This window comes from Rhinoderma darwinii, unplaced genomic scaffold (genome assembly GCF_050947455.1).
Source record: "Rhinoderma darwinii isolate aRhiDar2 unplaced genomic scaffold, aRhiDar2.hap1 Scaffold_4144, whole genome shotgun sequence".
Classification (NCBI taxonomy): Eukaryota; Metazoa; Chordata; class Amphibia; order Anura; family Rhinodermatidae; genus Rhinoderma; species Rhinoderma darwinii.
Genome location: NW_027463710.1, coordinates 1 through 21,855, shown reverse-complemented (window position 1 = coordinate 21,855; position 21,855 = coordinate 1). Strand labels below are relative to the sequence as shown.

General features: G+C 47.5%; 3 protein-coding genes across 3 annotated transcripts; 1 reads left to right on the top strand and 2 right to left on the bottom strand.

Moving 5' to 3' along the window:
* The first annotated feature begins 4,676 nt into the window (after positions 1 to 4,676).
* On the top strand, positions 4,677 to 8,287 carry LOC142709518 (histone H2A type 1-like). Its single transcript, XM_075848489.1, has 3 exons — positions 4,677 to 4,694; positions 6,609 to 6,691; positions 7,990 to 8,287. The coding sequence occupies exons 1-3, from the start codon at positions 4,677 to 4,679 to the stop codon at positions 8,285 to 8,287; spliced, it is 399 nt and encodes a 132-aa protein (XP_075704604.1).
* Positions 8,288 to 11,106: 2,819 nt separating this feature from the next.
* LOC142709517 (histone H3) lies at positions 11,107 to 11,532 on the bottom strand. The gene has a single exon (XM_075848488.1). The coding sequence runs from the start codon at positions 11,515 to 11,517 to the stop codon at positions 11,107 to 11,109; it is 411 nt and encodes a 136-aa protein (XP_075704603.1). The 5' UTR covers positions 11,518 to 11,532.
* An 868-nt stretch (positions 11,533 to 12,400) lies between these two features.
* LOC142709519 (histone H1-like) lies at positions 12,401 to 13,095 on the bottom strand. Its single transcript, XM_075848490.1, has one exon. It carries the CDS (start codon positions 13,093 to 13,095, stop codon positions 12,421 to 12,423), a length of 675 nt encoding a protein of 224 aa, XP_075704605.1. The 3' UTR covers positions 12,401 to 12,420.
* Between the last annotated feature and the right edge of the window lie 8,760 nt (positions 13,096 to 21,855).

Below are 21,855 nucleotides of genomic sequence, written 5' to 3'. Positions count from 1 at the left end.
GGCCTATCTTGTACATGATGTGATCGGCGCTGTAATGTAGATAACAGTGGTCCTAGTAATAAAGAGGCTGTCACCACATTATAAGTGGCCTATCTTGTACATAATGTGATTGGCGCTGTAATGTAGATAACAGTGGTCCTAGTAATAAAGAGTCTGTCACCACATTATAAGTGGCCTATCTTGTACATGATGTGATCGGCGCTGTAATGTAGATAACAGTGGTCCTAGTAATAAAGAGTCTGTCACCACATTATAAGTGGCCTATCTTGTACATGATGTGATGGGCGCTGTAATGTAGATAACAGTGGTCCTAGTAATAAAGAGTCTGTCACCACATTATAAGTGGCCTATCTTGTACATGATGTGATCGGCGCTGTAATGTAGATAACAGTGGTCCTAGTAATAAAGAGGCTGTCACCACATTATAAGTGGCCTATCTTGTACATGATGTGATGGGCGCTGTAATGTAGATAACAGTGGTCCTAGTAATAAAGAGGCTGTCACCACATTATAAGTGGCCTATCTTGTATATGATGTGATCGGTGATGTAATGTAGATAACAGTGGTTCTAGTAATAAAGAGGCTGTCACCACATTATAAGTGGCCTATCTTGTATATGATGTGATCGGTGATGTAATGTAGATAACAGTGGTTCTAGTAATAAAGCGGCTCTGTCACCACATTATAAGTGGCCTATCTTGTACATGATGTGATCGGCGCTGTAATTTAGAGAACAGTGGTCCTAGTAATAAAGAGGCTGTCACCACATTACAAGTGGCCTATCTTGTACATGATGTGATCGGCGCTGTAATCTAGAGAACAGTGGTCCTAGTAATAAAGAGTCTGTCACCACATTATAAGTGGCCTATCTTGTACATGATGTGATCGGCGCTGTAATGTAGATAACAGTGGTCCTAGTAATAAAGAGGCTGTCATCACATTATAAGTGGCCTATCTTGTACATGATGTGATTGGCGCTGTAATGTAGATAACAGTGGTCCTAGTAATAAAGAGTCTGTCACCACATTATAAGTGGCCTATCTTGTACATGATGTGATTGGCGCTGTAATGTAGATAACAGTGGTCCTAGTAATAAAGAGGCTGTCACCACATTATAAGTGGCCTATCTTGTACATGATGTGATGGGCGCTGTAATGTAGATAACAGTGGTCCTAGTAATAAAGAGTCTGTCACCACATTATAAGTGGCCTATCTTGTACATGATGTGATCGGCGCTGTAATGTAGATAACAGTGGTCCTAGTAATAAAGAGGCTGTCACCACATTATAAGTGGCCTATCTTGTACATGATGTGATGGGCGCTGTAATGTAGATAACAGTGGTCCTAGTAATAAAGAGGCTGTCACCACATTATAAGTGGCCTATCTTGTATATGATGTGATCGGTGATGTAATGTAGATAACAGTGGTTCTAGTAATAAAGAGGCTGTCACCACATTATAAGTGGCCTATCTTGTATATGATGTGATCGGTGATGTAATGTAGATAACAGTGGTTCTAGTAATAAAGCGGCTCTGTCACCACATTATAAGTGGCCTATCTTGTACATGATGTGATCGGCGCTGTAATTTAGAGAACAGTGGTCCTAGTAATAAAGAGGCTGTCACCACATTATAAGTGGCCTATCTTGTACATGATGTGATCGGCGCTGTAATCTAGAGAACAGTGGTCCTAGTAATAAAGAGTCTGTCACCACATTATAAGTGGCCTATCTTGTACATGATGTGATCGGCGCTGTAATGTAGATAACAGTGGTCCTAGTAATAAAGAGGCTGTCATCACATTATAAGTGGCCTATCTTGTACATGATGTGATTGGCGCTGTAATGTAGATAACAGTGGTCCTAGTAATAAAGAGTCTGTCACCACATTATAAGTGGCCTATCTTGTACATGATGTGATTGGCGCTGTAATGTAGATAACAGTGGTCCTAGTAATAAAGAGGCTGTCACCACATTATAAGTGCCCTATCTTGTACATGATGTGATCGGCGCTGCGATGTAGATTACAGCAGTGTTTTTTATTTAGGAAAACTATCATTTAATAAATTCAAATAATTCAATAAAACATGTAGTGTTTGGTTGAGGGATGCAGGACCCGCCACGCGTCTACGAGTTGGTGCTCATGCAGCAATCGTCATATACGACGGTGAGCTGCCCTGGGTAGAGAGGAGTGCCCTCGCGAGGTGTCAAATACGGGATCCAATGTGACATTTAAATCCCCCCCCAGTATTAAGGTGCCTTCCAGAAAGCCTTCCAGTACCCCTAAAACTCTATCCAAGAAGGCCACTTGACCAGTGTTAGGGAGTTAGTATGAGGCCAGTGTGTACAATGTGTTATCCAACTTACCCTTCACGAAAAGGTACCGGCCCACTCCATCCGTGCAAGTCTCCACATGTTCCCAATGGGGAGAACGCGAGATCAGGATGGAGACCCCCTTGGACTTGGAGTCAGGGGATACACTATGATACCCATCAGGATAGTTGGAGTCCGTGAGCTTCGGTATGCAGTCCGCCCGAAAGTGGGTTTCCTGCAGAAAGGCCACGTGTGCTTTTCTTTTCCACAGAAGTCGGAGAATGGAGGACCTCTTTTCAGGAATATTCAGACCCTGCGTATTCAGGGAGACAACCGTAATGTCAGACATGATAGCGGACTTAGGAATGGACAGAGGGGAAGGGGGAGAGAGAAAAAGAATAAGAAGAAGAAAAAGAAGAAGAAAAGCTCCTGTACATGAGCAGCAGTACAGAAGGTGCCAGAAAACACAAGTTCTCTAAAGTCGGAGTTCGAAATCTCTCCACTACTCAACGTGTGCTATGTCACCCACAGAAGACCTCTGAGTACGACACAGCTACACGGAACCCTAACAGAGAACGAGGAAAGACAGCAATGCAAAGACAGCGTTTCAGTAAACCAGTAGTCAACTAGATATCTCAAATAAATTGCATCCCAGCCCCGGACTCACCAAATCAACTATTACCGGAGCCCACCATCCCCTCCTTGGTGAAACAGGTGAAACAATTAAAACATCCCCAACCGGAAAAGACCACCCCTCCCCACAGGCCCACAGCAATACAAATGGCCTAAGAGCAACACCAACAACGACTCTGTCTTCACTGCCCTCCAAGAGCCCTATGGAAGAAAAAGGTGGAGTGAGTGACAAATAAATGTCCACATAAGAACGCCAAAGATCAGTCAGTCCCTCCGCGGAGAACGCCGTCCTGGAGGACGAGGGTCAACGAGCCCGCTTTCACGGTCTCGGTGCGGGGATCGACGTTCTGGAGATCGGGGTTCAGTCGGCTCAGCTCCTGGGCGAGACGGAAGATGAGACACCGAGTATGGGTATGGTCCTCCTCTCAGAGCAAACGGTGCTGGGGGTTCAGTCCAGTCTGGTAACCGCACTGGTGGGATCTCCAGGAACCGGAAGGCCTCCTCTAGGTAATCTTTAGAACGGACCGCAAATGACATTCCCTGTCTGCGAAGGATGATGTGGAAGGGGTATCCCCACCTGTAGGTTGCTCCTGCCGCCTTTGTTGCTTCCAATAATGGGCGGATAGTTCTGCGCATGGAGAGTGTCAGCCTTGAGATGTCTGGCAGGACTGTTATCTCGGTACCGTTGAAAGGAACAGCCCCCTTTTCCCAAGCTCTCCGGGCAATCTCCTCTTTCTGTTTGTAGAAATGCACTCTACAGATAACATCTCTGGGTCGGTTACATTCTTTGTTCCGGGGGCCCGCCAGCCTGTGAACTATGTCCATTCCTATGGGCATATCCCGCGGGCGATCTAGGAGTTTGTTGAAAATGTGTGTCACAACATCATAAAGTCCATCTGGGGGTACAGACTCCGGAAAACCCCGTAGTTTCAAATTGTTACGCCTCCGCCTATTCTCGACATCATTCAAATGCAGGGAGAGGTCACGTAGTTGCGTACCCTGAGTAGCCAAAGATTGAGAGAGGACCGAGATGTCCAGGGAGGATATAGAATGCTGGCACTCCAAGGTTTCCACCCTCGTGGCCAGATCACGCACGTCTTGTGTGACCGCGCCAATGGCCCTGTCATGTTTCTCCTCCAACCGGTTGAGGCGGAGATCCAAGTCGGTTTTGGTGGGGAGTACTTTGACCATCTCCCAAAGTTCCGCCAGGGTCCGTTCCATGGAGAGTGGGAGGCCAGGGACGGGCCGGTGTGATATTCCCCCAGGTGTACCGGTGGGGTGAGGGTGGGGGTCCCCCTGAAAATGTCTGGCATTCCCTGACTCTGCTGGCTATCCTGCGTTGTCGCCTGCCGCTGGGCGGGCAGTAAAAATGTTGCCTCATGCACCCTGCTTGGTGGCGCCATGGTCGTCACCCCGTGTCCGGGTGTTTTCTGGGGCTGGAGAAGGGGAACAGCCTCCCCTGGGGACGGCCCTCGAAATTCTGACCCACGCTGACCTCTCTCCACAGGTGCCATCTCCCCTCCAGGGGCGCGGGAGCAGCTGCCGGTTGGCATCTGATCAGCAGAGGAAGAAGGCGGAGTGTGCCCACGAGGCGGCGGGGTCTGGGTGCGGCCTGCAGGAGGAGAAGAAGAGGACCGCTGAGGAACGCCGTCCAGCGTGGACCGGAGGAACCGGCCGATTGACGAGGTGCCCGAGGTGTCTGGAAGGTTCCTGCGATATTTCCCCCTGGTCATGCTGAGTCGGGGACTGGTGAGTGAGCCCTGTCAGGCGATTTTCGGCTGGGTGAGTCCGGAGCTGCAGAGACACACGTCTTCACACTGCCATGCCTAAGCCACGCCCCCCGGGGCCTACAACTTTATCCGAATCCATCAAGGTGATGAGTGGAAGATGGCATTTAACACCCGGGACGGGCACTATAAATACCTGGTGATGCCCTTCGGCCTGTGTAATGCTCCAGCGGTCTTCCAAGAATTTGTGAATTGTATCTTCTGAGATCTCCTCTATGTTTTTGTTGTGGTCTATCTCGATGACATTTTGATTTTCTCCCCAAATCAGATGACACATCGGAGGCATGTCCGTCAAGCCCTGTTGTGATTTAAGGGGGAATTGCCTGTATGCCAAGTTGGAGTAATGCACTTTTGAAAATAATTTTCTGCCCTTCTTGGGCTACATCATCTCGGATCAGGGTCTCAAGATGTATCCTGAGAAAGTAAAGTCCATTCTGGGGTGGCCACGTCCTCAGGGCCTGCGGTCCATACACCGTACAAAACTTCTACTGGCAATACATCCCAAACTTCTCTTCACTGACGGCCCCCATCTCTACCCTTACCAAGAAAGGTATAAACGCCAAGGTGTGGACTCCAGATGCAGAATCCGAATTCAATAGCCTCAAAAATGCCTTCATTTCAGCCTCGATCCTCCATCATCCTGACGTGACTCGGCAGTTCTCGTTGGAGGTGGACGCTTCTTCTGTTGGTGCAGGTGCACTTCTGTTCCAGAGAAGCCTCAAGGGAAAGGCAGTAGTATGTGGCTATTACTCGAGACTTTTCTCCTCCGCAGAGCGCAATTACTCTATTGGGGATCGGGAGTTACTGGCCATCAAGTTGGCTCTGGAGGAGTGGAGACATCTGTATAACTAATGGACCTTTTCCCGCCAATGTTGGATCGAAGGAGGTTCTAAGAACTTTTTTGGGGGGAATCTGGTAATAGACTAAAGATCTTCCGCACATGGGACAGGTAGATTAAGTATAAAATGTACAGGATGGGGCTTCTCATACTCCTTCTCTCACTATCTAGACTGATTGTTTTATAACCTGTGTGCTGTCCTTCCCACCTACTCATATAGCGACATATGATGATATCTCTTTGGCCTATAACCTTGGGTATTCTAATTCTATGGTTATTGATGCTACATATTTACCTTCCTGCTACTTCTAATAATCTTCCATAACAGACGACACCTTGATTGGAGGTCGCCCTCCGTCTTTTTATTTTGCTTCCATTTCTTTTCATTATGTTTTATTAAGCGGTCTGGTCTCGACCGCATTTTGTACTCCGTACTATATAAAATATATGTCTATACAATTGTGTTTTTTGTATTTTTACTTTTGCTTTTGTTCAACTATTGTTATTGGTACATAAGATTTCTTAGCTACACAGGCTTTTGAGATATCATGTGTTTTTTAAGCCGCCCTGCGGGGTCAGCAAATGACTTTGTGCTCCATTGTTTGTCTATTTATCTGTAATAAAAAAAACGTTTTAATAAAAATAGAATTGAAAAAAAAAACAAAAAAACTTGGTGTATTTAAACGTCTGAGCCACTGGGAATGCGATGAAAGAAATAAAGGTTGAAATAAATAATTATCTCTACTATATTTTAAGAACGTGAAATGTCAGAATACTACTAGAGATTCTAGCTGATCTAAGACAGGGACATGCACTAACATTGCAGCGTTCCTGGCCTAAGCACTTAAACCCTAAGCCCCCCAGCACGCAGTCCGCAGCCCGCAGCCCACTTGTTCCCTGATTCGGTCTAAAGTGAGTTCTGTTGAATGTCAGGTTACTGCGCTTTTCTATGAGATGAATAATATGTTCTGGTGGAGCCACTGAGCAGCGAGCTCACAGCTTATGTGCTCATAATTCAACTTTCCCCCTTTCCCATAGAGCACCATCTATGGCGTGATGAAATGTGACACTTGTTTCAGTGATGAGGATATTGCTGAAATCTGCAATAATGTAGTAGAAAAGTAAGATGGTTCAGCAGCATAAGTACCTTTCTCATGCAGCAACCTCCTCATTATTCTGCCTGCACACAGTAAGGTATCCTTTCAGACAAGGCTACACATCAGGAATTGTACCAGGATCTGCACAGAAGACTCTCACTGTTTAGTCACTGGTTAAGTACCACACCACCAGCTGAGGCTATTCGCTAGAGCTTCTTATTGTTCCCATTAGACCAAATGTAATATCACTTCCAGCAGGAATAAGAACGTCACCTTTGGAAGAATTTGTGACTGTCTCTCGACAGCAGAGGTAGCGCACTGTTAAAGTTATCTGCTCGTGAATTAGCAGGAAGCTGATGAGTCAGGGACATACAGGTTCTATCCCCAGGATCTCCACCTTGTGTCTCCAGTCTTAAAAGCGCTAATGAGATGTAGCGTTTCTCTTGTTGAAAGTCTGATTACCCCTGATTTTTAAAGAGTTGATAAATGTGTTATTGTGTATCTGCTGTCCAGCTGGCTCACAGCTTGTGTGATCTGAGTTGAGTGCAGGGGTCACTGCTGTACAATGTGGGTTCTAATCCCCATGTTGTCCTCCTGGTGACCTTGGGGTACTTCCCCCTTTCCTAAGGAGTATTGGGTTATGATACCTGTGAGAGTGAGAATACTGTTAGAAAAAGTAGCTAAGTACAGCTTTCTCAAAAAAGTGACAGCTGTATATGTAACATTCTTCACATAAGTAACTTTCTTAAGCAGTGACAATCTCATTGTGCTGCATCCACACCACTATAAACACCACCCATCAAGGTATCTTTTGGTTAAGGCCACACATTAGGATTTGAACCAGAGACCACACAGAAGACACTCACTGGCTACACACTGATCATGCACCCTGCCACCAGCACTGGCTGATATTTGGACTTTCTTATTGTCCCCACAAGACCAAATGTAAAGATCACTTCCAGCAGGAATAAGAACATGTCATCTTTGGAATATTTTGCAGCTGGCTCTCAACAGTAGAGGTAGCGCACTGGTAAAGTTCTCTGCCAGCAGAAGAGTCAGGAACATGCAGGTTCTATCCCCAGGAAACTTGCATAAGTAAGGAGAATGCCATCTACCACACCAGCGGCACGCAGCAAGCTTCAAACCCAGGTGCATGGGCTGGCACTGTAGTGTTACTGAACTCAGCACCTAACTGCTTCGTTATAGGGTGCAGGAGTCAATATAAATCAAGTAGAAAAATAAATGAGACCATTAAATTACAAAGATGTAATATTATTTTTATCCCGGGCAGGACTTCAGTTCCCTGTCGGTCGTGTGCACAGACTTCTCCGCAAGGGCAAATACGCTGAGAGGGTCGGCGACGGCGCTCCGATCTACCTGGCCGCTGTGTTGGAATATCTGACCACTGAGATCCTTGAACTGGCCGGAAATGCCGCCCGGGACAACAAAAAGACCCGAATCATCCCCCGTCAACTGCAGCTGGCCGTGCTCAATGACGAGGAGGAGCTCAACAAACTGCTGGGTGGTGTGACCATCGCTCAGGGAGGCGTCCTGCCCAACATCCAGGCCGTTCTGCTGCCCAAGAAGACCGAAAGCAGCAAAAGCGCCAAGAGCAAGTGAGCGCCGCTTATCCCACATTTAACCACAAAGGCTCTTTTAAGAGCCGCCCACATGGTCCTTAGAACAGAGCTGTCACCGCTGATCTCTGATGAGTAAGGGTCGGGGTATACAACTGCTGCATTACTTATGACCTATACATTCACTACTGCCTCGTGCGGATGGTGGCGCTGTCCTCATTGATGCACTAACTATACTGTACAGAACACATTAATAGTACAACTACTCCAGTGATTCATGTTCATGATCTACAACTCGCCCCCGACTACATAGTGTCTTAAATTATATCTTCCAGTCTCACTGGATTCTTCGAATGCGTCTCAGTAAATGTTACTCTGCAGCAACTTCATGCGTTAGTGGGATGAGGGGAGTCCTAAGTATAGACAACGCACAGTGTTAGTACGAAGTAGAAATAGGTGCATTCTGTTTCCTGTCATTGTATTGCCAGCAGCGCGATTATACCAGCAGTCTGGCAAAGTGACATACAAGACAATGCAAGTCCATACTTATGTGGAACTTGGTGCTACAAATTGCTAGTTTGTTTTGAAAATCTTGTAACATTTGTAGCAATGAGAGCAGCTTGGAAAACACGGCCCCTCCAACATTGGGTTTTGCTCTTGTAAAATGCCGTATCAGCTGCATCAGTTTCTCCTTTTTCATTCATTGAATGCGTCTCACTAAATGTTGCTCTGCAAGAAACTGCACGCGTTACTGTAATAAAGTGAGTCCTATATAGGGACAGCAGACAGATTCATTATTAGTACTAGAGGTTACTAGATTTATTGCCAGCAGCCTTATTAATCCCAGCCGTCCGGCAGAATGAGATACGAAGCAATACGAGCCGATACTTGTGTCAAAGTTGGTCCCAGTAACAGATTTATTGTTTGTTGTAAGAATCTGGTAACATTAGTAGCAGTGACAGCAGCTAAGAAAACACTGGCCCTCTCTCCAAGGATTGCGGAAAGCACGTTGCCCAGCAGCAAGCTGGACGCCGAAGAAGCAACACCGCAAGTCCGCTGTTTGATCCACTGCTCGTGCGCTTATACAGCGCTATGAGCAACTGAGCGGATATTCAGCGGTGAGTTTCTGCCACTCGTGTACGTACAGGCATCGGCACAAACGGCGCCCGGCAGCGCCGCTACGAGGAGGTGTTTTCCTGCCGGAGGATCACTCGGCAGCAAGTATAGCACTAAGGCACTCTTTCCCTTCAGATTAACATTCCCTGGTCTAAGACCCAATTCAGGCAGCTGCTTCTAGGACGTTATTAGGGGACATAGTGCAGTCCACATATCCGGCTCCTCACTGGAAGACCGACGTGATACTGAAGCCCCTACCCCCGTGTATATAGAAGTAGAAGGTCACTGCTCAGATGATACACGAGCGGTCACCAGCAGACATCATAGCTGATCTATAGAGGATGTGGCGGCTCTGAGAAGAGCCTTTGTGTTGTGTAAGATGGAGCTGAGCAGGAGGGGAATTAACCTCCGAAGCCGTAGAGAGTGCGGCCCTGGCGTTTGAGCGCGTACACCACGTCCATAGCGGTGACGGTCTTCCTCTTGGCGTGCTCGGTGTAGGTGACGGCGTCACGGATGACGTTCTCCAGGAAAACCTTCAGGACGCCGCGAGTCTCTTCATAGATGAGACCGGAGATGCGTTTGACGCCTCCCCTGCGAGCTAGACGGCGGATTGCAGGCTTGGTGATGCCCTGGATGTTATCACGGAGCACCTTCCTGTGCCGCTTGGCACCGCCCTTTCCGAGTCCTTTTCCTCCTTTACCACGACCAGACATCCTGTAAGCTGGAGCTAAAGAGAACTATTGTACCGACAACCGCGGGGTGCGTCTTTATATAGACCTTGGGTGGACCAGAGAGAGAACTGTAATACATGTCACTTCCGGGGCGTTTCTCTCAGTAAATTCACATTACCAATCCCTCCCCCTCCCGTTGATTGGCTTAACTCAGATTTTGAATTTCACTCTCATTTTACAATACCGGCCGCTCTTTTCCCGCTTATAGCGCGACTGCTGTGTAATCTCTATCTGCCCCAAATCTAAAGAGTAATGTTAAGAAAACAAGGAACAAGCGTGACGTCTTGGATTAGTATGGCGGCTGCTCGTCATCTGCCGTCAGGTTCAGGATTTGTGTGCACGCAGATCACCCCTTAGGCCACCAGCACCACAACGGTTTTATAGAATGAATAGGGAGGAGAGGACTCGGGCAGTGTTAATGAGTTTAGATCTCTGATTTACAACGGTGACCAGGACTACACCCGATGATCATGACCTCACAGAATAAGAGTATAATTCCACTGCGCTTGTGTTCACACCGGGCGGAGGATACCTGCTCCCCACCCTACACGCTGCGCCTGGTTTGCCTTTACAAGGAGTAGGGAACAAGGACTCCGCACACACTGGTCAGCGGTGGATCATTAGCTGCACATAACGGCGTCATTCCTAGCAGCAGCAGCGGAGGTTATTATAGGAAGAGCGATGTACGGTCATCAGTGAGGAGTGGGGCGGGTTATCGCTACGATACAGCCGGAGAGGGAGGTGATGAATACAGCGCAGACACCCGGCATAACACATGACAGGACTGATGAAAGGGCCGGATAACGTGAGCGCTAGAGACGGGGACTGGTTATAGTGTAAATGGCGCCAAGCACTGAAAGGGTTAACATAGCATCTCCACATATTAATAGCAGAGCACCGAGAAGCCAGCGGGAGTCGCGGTAGAATAACGGAGGAAAAGGATTAAGCTCGTTTGAGGGAGGATTTGGTGGCTCTGAAAAGAGCCTTTGTGTTGTAGTCGGTGCCGGGTTCAGACCTAAGCCCTCTCACCACGGATCCTGCGGGCCAGTTGAATGTCTTTGGGCATGATAGTGACCCTCTTGGCGTGGATGGCGCACAGGTTGGTATCCTCAAACAGTCCGACCAGATAAGCCTCGCTGGCCTCCTGCAGAGCCATGACTGCTGAGCTCTGGAAGCGCAGATCGGTCTTGAAGTCCTGAGCGATCTCTCGCACCAGGCGCTGGAAGGGCAGCTTACGGATAAGAAGCTCCGTGGACTTCTGGTAGCGGCGGATTTCACGGAGAGCGACTGTGCCCGGGCGGTAACGATGAGGCTTCTTCACTCCGCCGGTAGCGGGAGCGCTCTTCCGTGCAGCTTTAGTAGCCAGCTGCTTGCGGGGCGCTTTCCCGCCGGTGGATTTACGCGCGGTCTGCTTTGTTCTGGCCATAGCTCTATAACAACGTGCACACTTGTAGACTGATACGAGGAGAGGACAGAGCAGAGTATTTATACACTTGAGCGTGTCCTCATTGGTCCATGAAAGGCACACCCCTACATTCTATTGGCTTCTTCATAAAAATATGCGCCCGACAAAGCAAATGTGATATTCGCGACCAATCACCGCTCCGAAGAGGCGGACACCGGTTTACATGATGTCCAGACGCAGCTTGTACAACAGGGGGCGTTAATGAGATCATTTCTCCAGCTCTGCGAAATAGTTGTCATCAGTAACAGCTCACTGTATTTCCATGTCCGCAGATCACGTACACAGCGTTATATAAGAGACTACTTCCCCATCATCCGCCGCTGCAGAGTTTTATAGATCACACAAAGGGACAATCCCCCACCCCATCCTTACACAGGACACTGTGCCCCGCATCCAGAGGCAGCATATAAGGGTCACCATCCACCACGTGTAATGAGGAGGAGGGGACATTGTGCTCTATTTACACCGGAGAGAGTGTAAACCATCGGCCTCCTTCACGTGGATCCTGTGCTGTAAGCTACAAGTCTATTGCTGCCCCGGTCCTTATTCACACATTACACCTGGTGGACTGTGACCTGATAAACTCTGCCTGGATGTTACACCATAGTGACGGGACGGACACTGTGGAGGTCCGGATACAGCAGCTATGGCGTCCAGCGCGATGACCAGAAATGACCCGTGTCATAGAGTAACAGGGACATGAAGCTCCTCCGTGCACACGCGATGATAGCGCCTCCTTTATCTCAGGATCGCGCTGCTGTCTGTACCGGAGGAAATAGCGGCAAGTGATCATACAGCTCTGACGGGGAGAAGGTGGTGGCTCTGAAAAGAGCCTTTGTGGGACAAGAAACGGGCGGCTCTCGGTTATTTCTTCGCCACGGTCTTCCTGGATTTAGACGCTTTCTTAGCCGGACTCTTGGCAGCTTTGGGCGCTTTCTTTGCCGGACTCTTGGCAGCTTTCTTAGCTGGACTCTTGGCAGCTTTCTTAGCCGGACTCTTGGCAGCTTTGGGCTTGGCCGCCTTCTTTGCTGGGCTCTTTGTTATTTTCTTGGGGGCAGGTTTTGGCTTCTTGGGGCTCTTCGCCACCTTCTTGGCAGCGGCAGGCCTCTTGGCCTTTGTCAGGCTCTTGGCCGGAGTCTTCTTCGGGGATTTGGCAGCAGCCGCCGGCTTCTTCTTGGCCGCCTTGTCCTTAGTCTCCTGCTGCTTCTTGTTCAGCTTGAAGGAGCCGGAGGCGCCGCTGCCTTTCACCTGGAGCAGGGTTTCCTTGGTCACCAGAGTCTTGAGCGCCATCTTCAGGCGGCTGTTGTTCTTGTCTACATCGTATCCTCCAGCAGCCAGAGCCTTCTTCAGGGCGGCCAGAGACACCCCACTGCGCTCTTTGGAGGCGGACACGGCTTTCACGATGAGCTCTGACACGCTGGGACCGGAGGGTTTTTTGTTTTTCTTGGCGCCCCCTGCTGCAGGTATTTTCGGCTGCTTCTTGGATTTGGCGGCCGGCTCGGCGGGAGGGACAGCGGCGGCTGGTGCGGTCTCTGCCATCGTATAACACGAGAATACACTAAAACAATAATCCTGCGAGGGAAACACTGAGGAGGGAGCTGGGGCCTCTTATATGTACAGCGGCTGCTCGGTGATTGGCTGCGATTGTCCTGAGCGTCTATTGGCTGACACTGATCACATGTCCTCCCTTTCCTCATCTGACAGGAGTGAAGCTCCGCTCTCCCCTTGTGCTTCCCTGCCCGGGATAAGAGCCCTTTACCGACTAGAAGCGGCCGGGCGAGCGGGCACTCTACGTGACTTCCCCCTCCCTGACATTCCCCCTACTCATTTCTAGCCTTCACTGGCAGAGATGCTGGGAAGGAGCCGGGAGGAGGCCCCGGGATCTCTGCCATAGTTCTGCCGATCTGCACATCGCTGTGATCGGACAAGATAAATGTGTTTGCGGGAGCTCGTTCCCTGTATTCCCGGCACTTGTCACTATCACAGGGTTCTTTACCACAATGTCTAACGTGCGGGAAGCTGATTGTCCGATGCGGGGGCGACCTGGAGCTGCAGAGAGCCCAGAAGGGTAACCCGGCACAGACGAGATGTCGGAGTGTCTTCCGCCTGTCTTACTGTAACTTGGCACAGAGGAGACACCAGAAACTGCTCCACCTGTGTTACAATAACCCAGCACAGAGGAAACACCAGAGTTTGCTCTACTTATGTTACAATAACTCGGCACAGGCAGGACACCGGGGTCTGCTCCACCTGTATTACAACTTCCCAGCACAGAAAAGACACAAGTCTGCTCCTCCTTTACTAAAATAACCTGACACAGGTCAGACCCCAGAACCTGCTCCTCCAGCAGTACATTACCCGGACACAGACAGGACACTAGAGACTTCTCCACCTGTATAACTATAACCTGACACAGGCCAGACCCCAGAACCTGCTCCTCCAGCAGTACATTACCCGGAAACAGACAGGACACTAGAGACTACTCCACCTGTATAACTATAACCTGACACAGGCCAGACCCCAGAACCTGCTCCTCCAGCAGTACATTACCCGGACACAGACAGGACACTAGAGACTACTCCACCTGTATAACTATAACCTGACACAGGCCAGACCCCAGAACCTGCTCCTCCAGCAGTACATTACCCGGACACAGACAGGACACTAGAGACTACTCCACCTGTATAACTATAACCTGACACAGGCCAGACCCCAGAACCTGCTCCTCCAGCAGTACATTACCCGGACACAGACAGGACACTAGAGACTACTCCACCTGTATAACTATAACCTGACACAGGCCAGACCCCAGAACCTGCTCCTCCAGCAGTACATTACCCGGACACAGACAGGACACTAGAGACTTCTCCACCTGTATAACTATAACCTGACACAGGCCAGACCCCAGAACCTGCTCCTCCAGCAGTACATTACCCGGACACAGCCAGGACACTAGAGACTTCTCCACCTGTATAACTATAACCTGACACAGGCCAGACCCCAGAACCTGCTCCTCCAGCAGTACATTACCCGGACACAGACAGGACACTAGAGGCTTCTCCACCTGTATAACTAGAACCTGGCACAGAGGAGGGAACAGACACTGTTTGTTCCTCTTGTACTACATTAAGCCGGCAAAAGACAAGACGCCGTAGTATTGTCCGTGTCCCCACATATTACTGCCATCATGTCCCCTGTAGGAGGGTACAGGGACACAATGCCGGTAATATGTCCCTGTTCCCTCATCTTCGAGGCATTATGTCCCTGTTCCTTCATATTACCGGCATTATGTCCCTGTTCCTTCATATTACAGGCATTATGTCCCTGTTCCCTCATATTACATGCATTATGTGCCTGTTCCTTCATATTACCGGCATTATGTCCCTGTTCCTTCATATTACAGGCTTTATGTCCCTGTTCCTTCATATTACAGGATTTATGTCCCTGTTCCTTCGTATTACCGGCATTATTTCCCTGTTCCTTCATATTACCGGCATTATGTCCCTGTTCTTTCATATTACCGGTATTATGTCCTTGTTCCCTCACATTACACAGCATTATGTCCCTTTCCCCTCATCTTACCGGCATTATGTCCCTGTTCCCTCCTCTTACCGGCATTATGTCCCTGTTCCTTCAAAGTATCCGCATTATGTCCCTGTTCCTTCATATTACCGGCATTAGGTCCCTGTTCCCTCATCTTACCGGCATCTTGTCCCTGTTCCCTCATCTTACCGGCATTATTTCCCTGTTACTTCATATTACAGGCATTATGTCCACTGTAGGAGGGTACAGGGACATAATGCCGGTAATATGTCCCTGTTCCCTCATCTTACAGGCATTATGTCCCTGTTCCTTCATATTACCGGCTTTATGTCCCTGTTCCTTCATATTAACGGCATTATGTCCCTGCTCTCTCATCTTACCGGTATTATGTCCCTGTTCCTTCATCTTACCAGCATTACGTCCCTTTTCCTCCATATTACCGGAATTACGTCCCTATTCCTTCATATTACCGGCATTACGTCCCTGTTCCTTCATATTACTGGCATTACGTCCCTGTTCCTTCATATTACCGGCATTAGGTCCCTGTTTCTTAATATTATCGGCATTACGTCCCTGTTCCTTCATATTACCGGCATTATGTCCCTGTTCCTTCATATTACAGGCATTATTTCCCTGTTACTTCATATTACAGGCATTATGTCCACTGTAGGAGGGTACAGGGACATAATGCCGGTAATATGTCCCTGTTCCCTCATCTTACAGGCATTATGTCCCTGTTCCTTCATATTACCGGCTTTATGTCCCTGTTCCCTCATATTACAGACATTATGTCCCTGTTCCCTCATATTACCGGCATTACGTCCCTGCTCCTTCAAATTATCGGCATTACGTCCCTGTTTCTTCATATTACCAGCATTACGTCCCAGTTCCTTCATATTACCAGAATTGTGTCCCTATTCCTTCATATTATCGGCATTATGTCCCTGTTCCTTCATATTACCGGCATTATGTCCCTGTTCCTTCATATTACAGGCATTATTTCCCTGTTACTTCATATTACAGGCATTATGTCCACTGTAGGAGGGTACAGGGACATAATGCCGGTAATATGTCCCTGTTCCCTCATCTTACAGGCATTATGTCCCTGTTCCTTCATATTACCGGCTTTATGTCCCTGTTCCCTCATATTACAGACATTATGTCCCTGTTCCCTCATATTACCGGCATTACGTCCCTGCTCCTTCAAATTATCGGCATTACGTCCCTGTTTCTTCATATTACCAGCATTACGTCCCAGTTCCTTCATATTACCAGAATTGTGTCCCTATTCCTTCATATTATCGGCATTATGTCCCTGTTCCTTCATATTACCAGCATTATGTCCCTGTTCCTTCCTATTACCGGCATTCTGTCCTTGTTTTTTCATATTACAGGAATTATGTCCCTGTTCCTTCATATTACCGGCATTACGTCCCTGTTCCCTCATCTTACCGGCATGATGTCCCTGTTCCCTCATCTTACTGGCATTATGTCCCTGTTCCCTCATCTTACCGGCAGTATGTCCCTGTTCCCTCATTTGAACCGGCATTATGTGCCTGTTCCTTCATCTTACCGGCATTACATCCCTATTCCTTCATATTACCGGCATTACGTCCCTGTTCCTTCATATCAACAGCATTATGTCCCTGTTCCTTCATATTACCGGCATTACGTCCCTGTTCCTTCATCTGAACCGGCATTACGTCCCTGTTTCTTCATATTACTGGCATTACGTCCCGGCTCCTTCATTTTATCGGCATTACGTCCCTGTTCCTTCATATGACAGGCATTACGTCCCTGTTTCTTCATATTACAGGCATTATGTCCCTGTTCCCTCATTTTACCGGCATTATTTCCCTGTTCCTTCATATTACTGGCAATATGGACCTGTTCCCTCATATTACCGGCATTATATCCCTGTTCCTTTATATTACATGTGTTATTTCCCTATTCCTTCATATTACAGGCTTTATGTCCCTGTTCCTTCTTATTACCGGCATTATGTCCTTGTTCCCTCATCTTACCGGCATTTTGCCCCTGTTCCTTCATTTTACCGGCATTATATCCCTGTTCCTTCTAATTACCGGCATTATGTCCCTGTTCCTTTATATTACCGGCATTATGTCCCTGTTCCTTCTAATTACCGGCATTATGTCCTTGTTCCCTCATCTTACCGCCATTTTGTCCCTATTCACTCACCTTACCGGCATTATGTCCCTGTTCCTTCCTTTTACCGGCATTATGTCCCTGTTCCTTCATATTAGCGGCATTATGTCCCTATTCCTTCATATTACCGGCATTATGTCGCTGTTCCTTCATATTACAGGCATTATTTCCCTGTTCCTTCATATTACCGGCATTATGTCCCTATTCCTTCATATTACCGGCATTATGTCCCGGTTCCTTATTATTACCGGCATTATGTCCCTGTTCCCTCCTATTACCGCATTATGTCCCTATTCTATTACAGCGTGTAGAAGAAACCAGAGACTGCTCCTCCAATAACCAGGCAATTACAATAACGACTAAACACACTAGAGTTTGCGGCTACAATAACCTTGCACCAAAAAAAAGAAACAACAAAGTTTGCTCCACCTGTATTACAATAAACCAGAACAGACTAGCAACTATAGTCTGCTCCACCTGTCATAAAATAACCCGGAAACAGACTAGCAACTATAGTCTGCTTCACCTGTAATACAATAACCCGGCACAGACAAGCAACTATAGTCTGCTCCACCTGTATTGCAATAACCCGGAACAGTCTAGCAACTATAGTCTGCTCCACCTGTAATACAATAACCCGGAAACAGACTAGCAACTATAGTCTGCTCCACCTGTACTACAATAACTCGGATCAGACGAGCAACTAAAGTTTGCTTCACCTGTAATACAATAACCCCGCACAGAATAGACACCAGAGTCTACTTCACCTGTATTCATAAAACCCAGCACATACGTATTGATGTAATACAGATGGAACATATTCTAGTGTACTGTAAGAGACAAGACATTAGTGTACGCTCCACCTGTGTTACAAGAACCCAAGTCCCAGCACATACAGTACGCTAGAATCTGCTCCACCTGCATTACAGGAAACCAAGTCCCAGCACATACACAGTGGCGGATTATCATATGGGCGTTTCGGGCGGCCGCCCGGGGCCCGAGGCTCCCAGGGGGCCCATGGCAGCCCGAAACGCACATTATCCCCTAAATCTATTCAGCGCGCTAGCGCTGCTAACGGCCGAAGATGGGGAGGAGCAGGGAATTCGCCGGGATCCAGGGGTAGGACACGCCTCCCTGACAGTGCGGGCCGCCGCCATTGAGTAACAGAACAGCGACGGACGGCTGTTCTGTTACTCCAAAGCAGCAAGAGAAGAGCCGGCGGGCGGTCACCGGCGCTGAGGTCAGTACAGGATTATCCTCCTGCCCAACTGGTTCCCGACCGCTGGCTGTATTTTTACGGCCAGCGATCAGGGACGGGTGCTTAAAACCCGAGCCATAGACTTTCTACGGCTCGGGTTTTAACTTGCTGCCCGCGCGATCGGGCAGCTGAATGTCGGGTCTCCGGCTGTCAGTGACTGCCGGGGACCCTGAGGAGAAGACAGAAGCAGCTTTCGCTGCTTCTGTCTTCTCCGATGTCTTCTTACTCCGATGTCTTCTGTCTTCTCCGCTGTCTCTATTCCTCCCGGTGATCATGTGACAGGTCACATGATCGCCGGGTGCCGTTAGTGGCAGACTGTTGCTGGGTCTTACTAGACCCAGCACAGCCCTATTAGTGACAATCGTCACTGTGAGAGGGCTGATTTCCCCTGTAACTGGGGCTGCTGTGCAGCTCCAGTTACAGTGGAAAAACATGGTGTAAAACAAAGAGAAAGTAGATATAAAGTTCCCCAAAGGTCTTTTTTGACCTTTGAGGATCAGAACATAGTAATAAAAAAATAGTAAAGTGCAAAAAAAAAAAATAATAATAAATACACATAAAATACCCACCCCAAAAAAAACGTTTCCCCCCCCCCGCCAATCATTGTTGTAATGCTAGCGCTGACCCAATTACCCTAATATAGACATGTAATATATTAAAATTTACGGTAGACAATGACGATCACAGATAAAAGGTCTATTTTAGGGTAAAACAATGTTATTACCAAAAAAAAATAGCTGAAACGTAAAAAAGCTTATTTTTTTTACTATTATTTTCAAACTTTATGAATAAAAATTCTAAAATGGCAAAAAATGTGTGCATAAAAACGATAAAAAACGAAACCTGCATTGTCTACGGAAAAAATGTCGCAAAAATAACGTCGGTTTTATTTTTTTTTAATAAAAATGTGTGTTTGGTGCAACTTTGTAATTACGTTTTATTAAAAAATATTTTCACTTTTTGAGATACAGCTGCTTTGTATCCTGTATCCGTCAGGTCAGCAGGACTGACGGGATCAGTGAAACGGGCCCTGCGCTAAATTATAATCTTAGATGTGATAGATTTGAGGTGGATCCTGCGTGTCACTGATCCTGTCAGTCCTGCTGACCTGACGGATACAGGATACAAAGCAGCTGTATCTCAAAAAGTAAAAATATTTTTTAATAAAATCAATCAATCACACTGATACACAGACATACTATATATATATATATATATAATTATAATATAAAGTTTTTAAATGTGTACATAACCTTGTGGCACTATATACAAGGGGGAGCGCTGTGTGGCACTATATACAAGGGGGAGCTCTGTGTGGCACTATATACAAGGGGGAGCGCTGTGTGACACTATATACAAGGGGGAGCGCTGTGAGGCACTATATACAAGGGGGAGCGCTGTGAGGCACTATATACAAGGGGGAGCGCTGTGAGGCACTATATACAAGGGGGAGCGCTGTGAGGCACTATATACAAGGGGGAGCGCTGTGAGGCACTATATACAAGGGGGAGCGCTGTGAGGCACTATATACAAGGGGGAGCGCTGTGAGGCACTATATACAAGGGGGGGCGCTGTGAGGCACTATATACAAGGGGGAGCGCTGTGAGGCACTATATACAAGGGGGAGCGCTGTGAGGCAAGGGGGGGCTGTGTAGTGCTATCCACCGTGGTATGTGTGTGCCGCTCTTTATAGGGGGGGCTTTTTGGTGCTATTTACAAGAGGGGGAGGGCTGTGTGGCGCTCTCTACAGGGGGGCTGTATGGCACTATCTATAGGGGGCTGTGTGTAACGCTCTCTACGAGGGGGATGTGTGATATATAGAGGGGGCTGTGTATGGCGATATCTATGGGGGTGTGTAATATCTACAGGGGCTGTGTGTGGCACTATGTACAGGGGGCTGTGTGTATGGTGTTTTACAGTGTGTGGTATTATATTCAGGCGCGCAGTGTTTGGTGCTATTATATTTAGGGGTACACTATGTGGCACCATGATAACTTTATTTTTGTTTATAGGTGTGGAAATGTTGGAAAAGTGAGGAGACGTCTAAGTGGCAAATTCTGCAGAAATGAGTCATGGCCGGGAGAAGTCGTGAGCGCTGGACCGGATGGAGAAGAAAAGAGGAAAAAAACTACTAGAATCTGAGACGTCGTCACCTGTGAGTCACTAGATTTATAGAGAATCTGTCACCTCTCCTGACATGTTTATTATAGGAAATCCTTGTATTTCACAAAAAGTCTTTCTGCAGTCCAGGACTGCTAGACAATTCCCCTTGTCAGGAGGTTGTGTCCCTGCACAGTGTGATACTGTCAGTATGTAGGGACACAGCCCTGTGACAAGGGGAATCGTAACACTGTTAATGCTTGCCCAAAAAGGTAGTGTTAAAAATAGTTACGGTGAGGAAGGGGGGCCCAAGTTTGGGTAACAGCCCAGGGCCCATGGTCTACTTAATCCGCCACTGGGGACATAATGCCTGTAATATGGAGGAACAAGGACATAATGCCGGTAATGTGAAAGAACAGGGAAATAATGCCTGTAATATGAAGAAACAGGGACATAATGCCGGTAATATGAAGGAACAGGGACATAAGGCCTGCAATATGAAGGAACAGGGACATAATGCCGGTAATATGAAGGAACAAGGACATAATGCTGGTAATATGAAAGTACAAGGACATAAATGTCGGTAAGATGATGGAACAGGGACGTAATGCCGATAATATGAAGGAGCCGGGACGTAATGCCGGTAATATTAAGAAACAGGGTCGTAATGCCGGTAATATGAAGGAACAGGGACGTATTGCCGGTAATATGAAGGAACAGGGACGTATTGCCGGTAATATGAAGGAACAGGGACATAATGCCGGTAATATGAAGGATCAGGGACATAATGCCTGTAATATGAAGGAACAGGCGCTTTATGCCGGTAATATGAAGGAACAGGGACATAATGCCGGTAATATGATGGAACAGGGACATCATGTCTGTAATATGAAGGAACAGGGACAAAATGCCTGTAATATGAAGGAACAGCACCATAATGCCGGTAATATGATGGAACAGGGAAATAATGTCTGTAATATGTAGGAACAGGGACATCATGTCTTTAATATGAAGGAACAGGGACAAAATGCCTGTAATATGAAGGAACAGCGACATAATGCCGGTAATATGAAGGAACAGGGACATAATGCCTGTAATATGAAGGAACAGGGACATAATGCCGGTAATATGAAGGAACAGGGACATAATGCCTGTAATATGAAGGAACAGGGACATAATGCCGGTAATATGATGGAACAGGGACATAATGCCTGTAATATGAAGGAACAGGG

Coding starts and splice junctions, on each gene's coding strand:
- LOC142709518 (XM_075848489.1), top strand. Junction 6,692..7,989: donor TGCAATAATGTAGTAGAAAA/GTAAGATGGTTC, acceptor TCGTGTGCACAG/ACTTCTCCGCAAGGGCAAAT.
- LOC142709517 (XM_075848488.1), bottom strand. CDS start 11,517: ATGGCCAGAACAAAGCAGACCGCGCGTAAATCCACCGGCGGGAAAGCG.
- LOC142709519 (XM_075848490.1), bottom strand. CDS start 13,095: ATGGCAGAGACCGCACCAGCCGCCGCTGTCCCTCCCGCCGAGCCGGCC.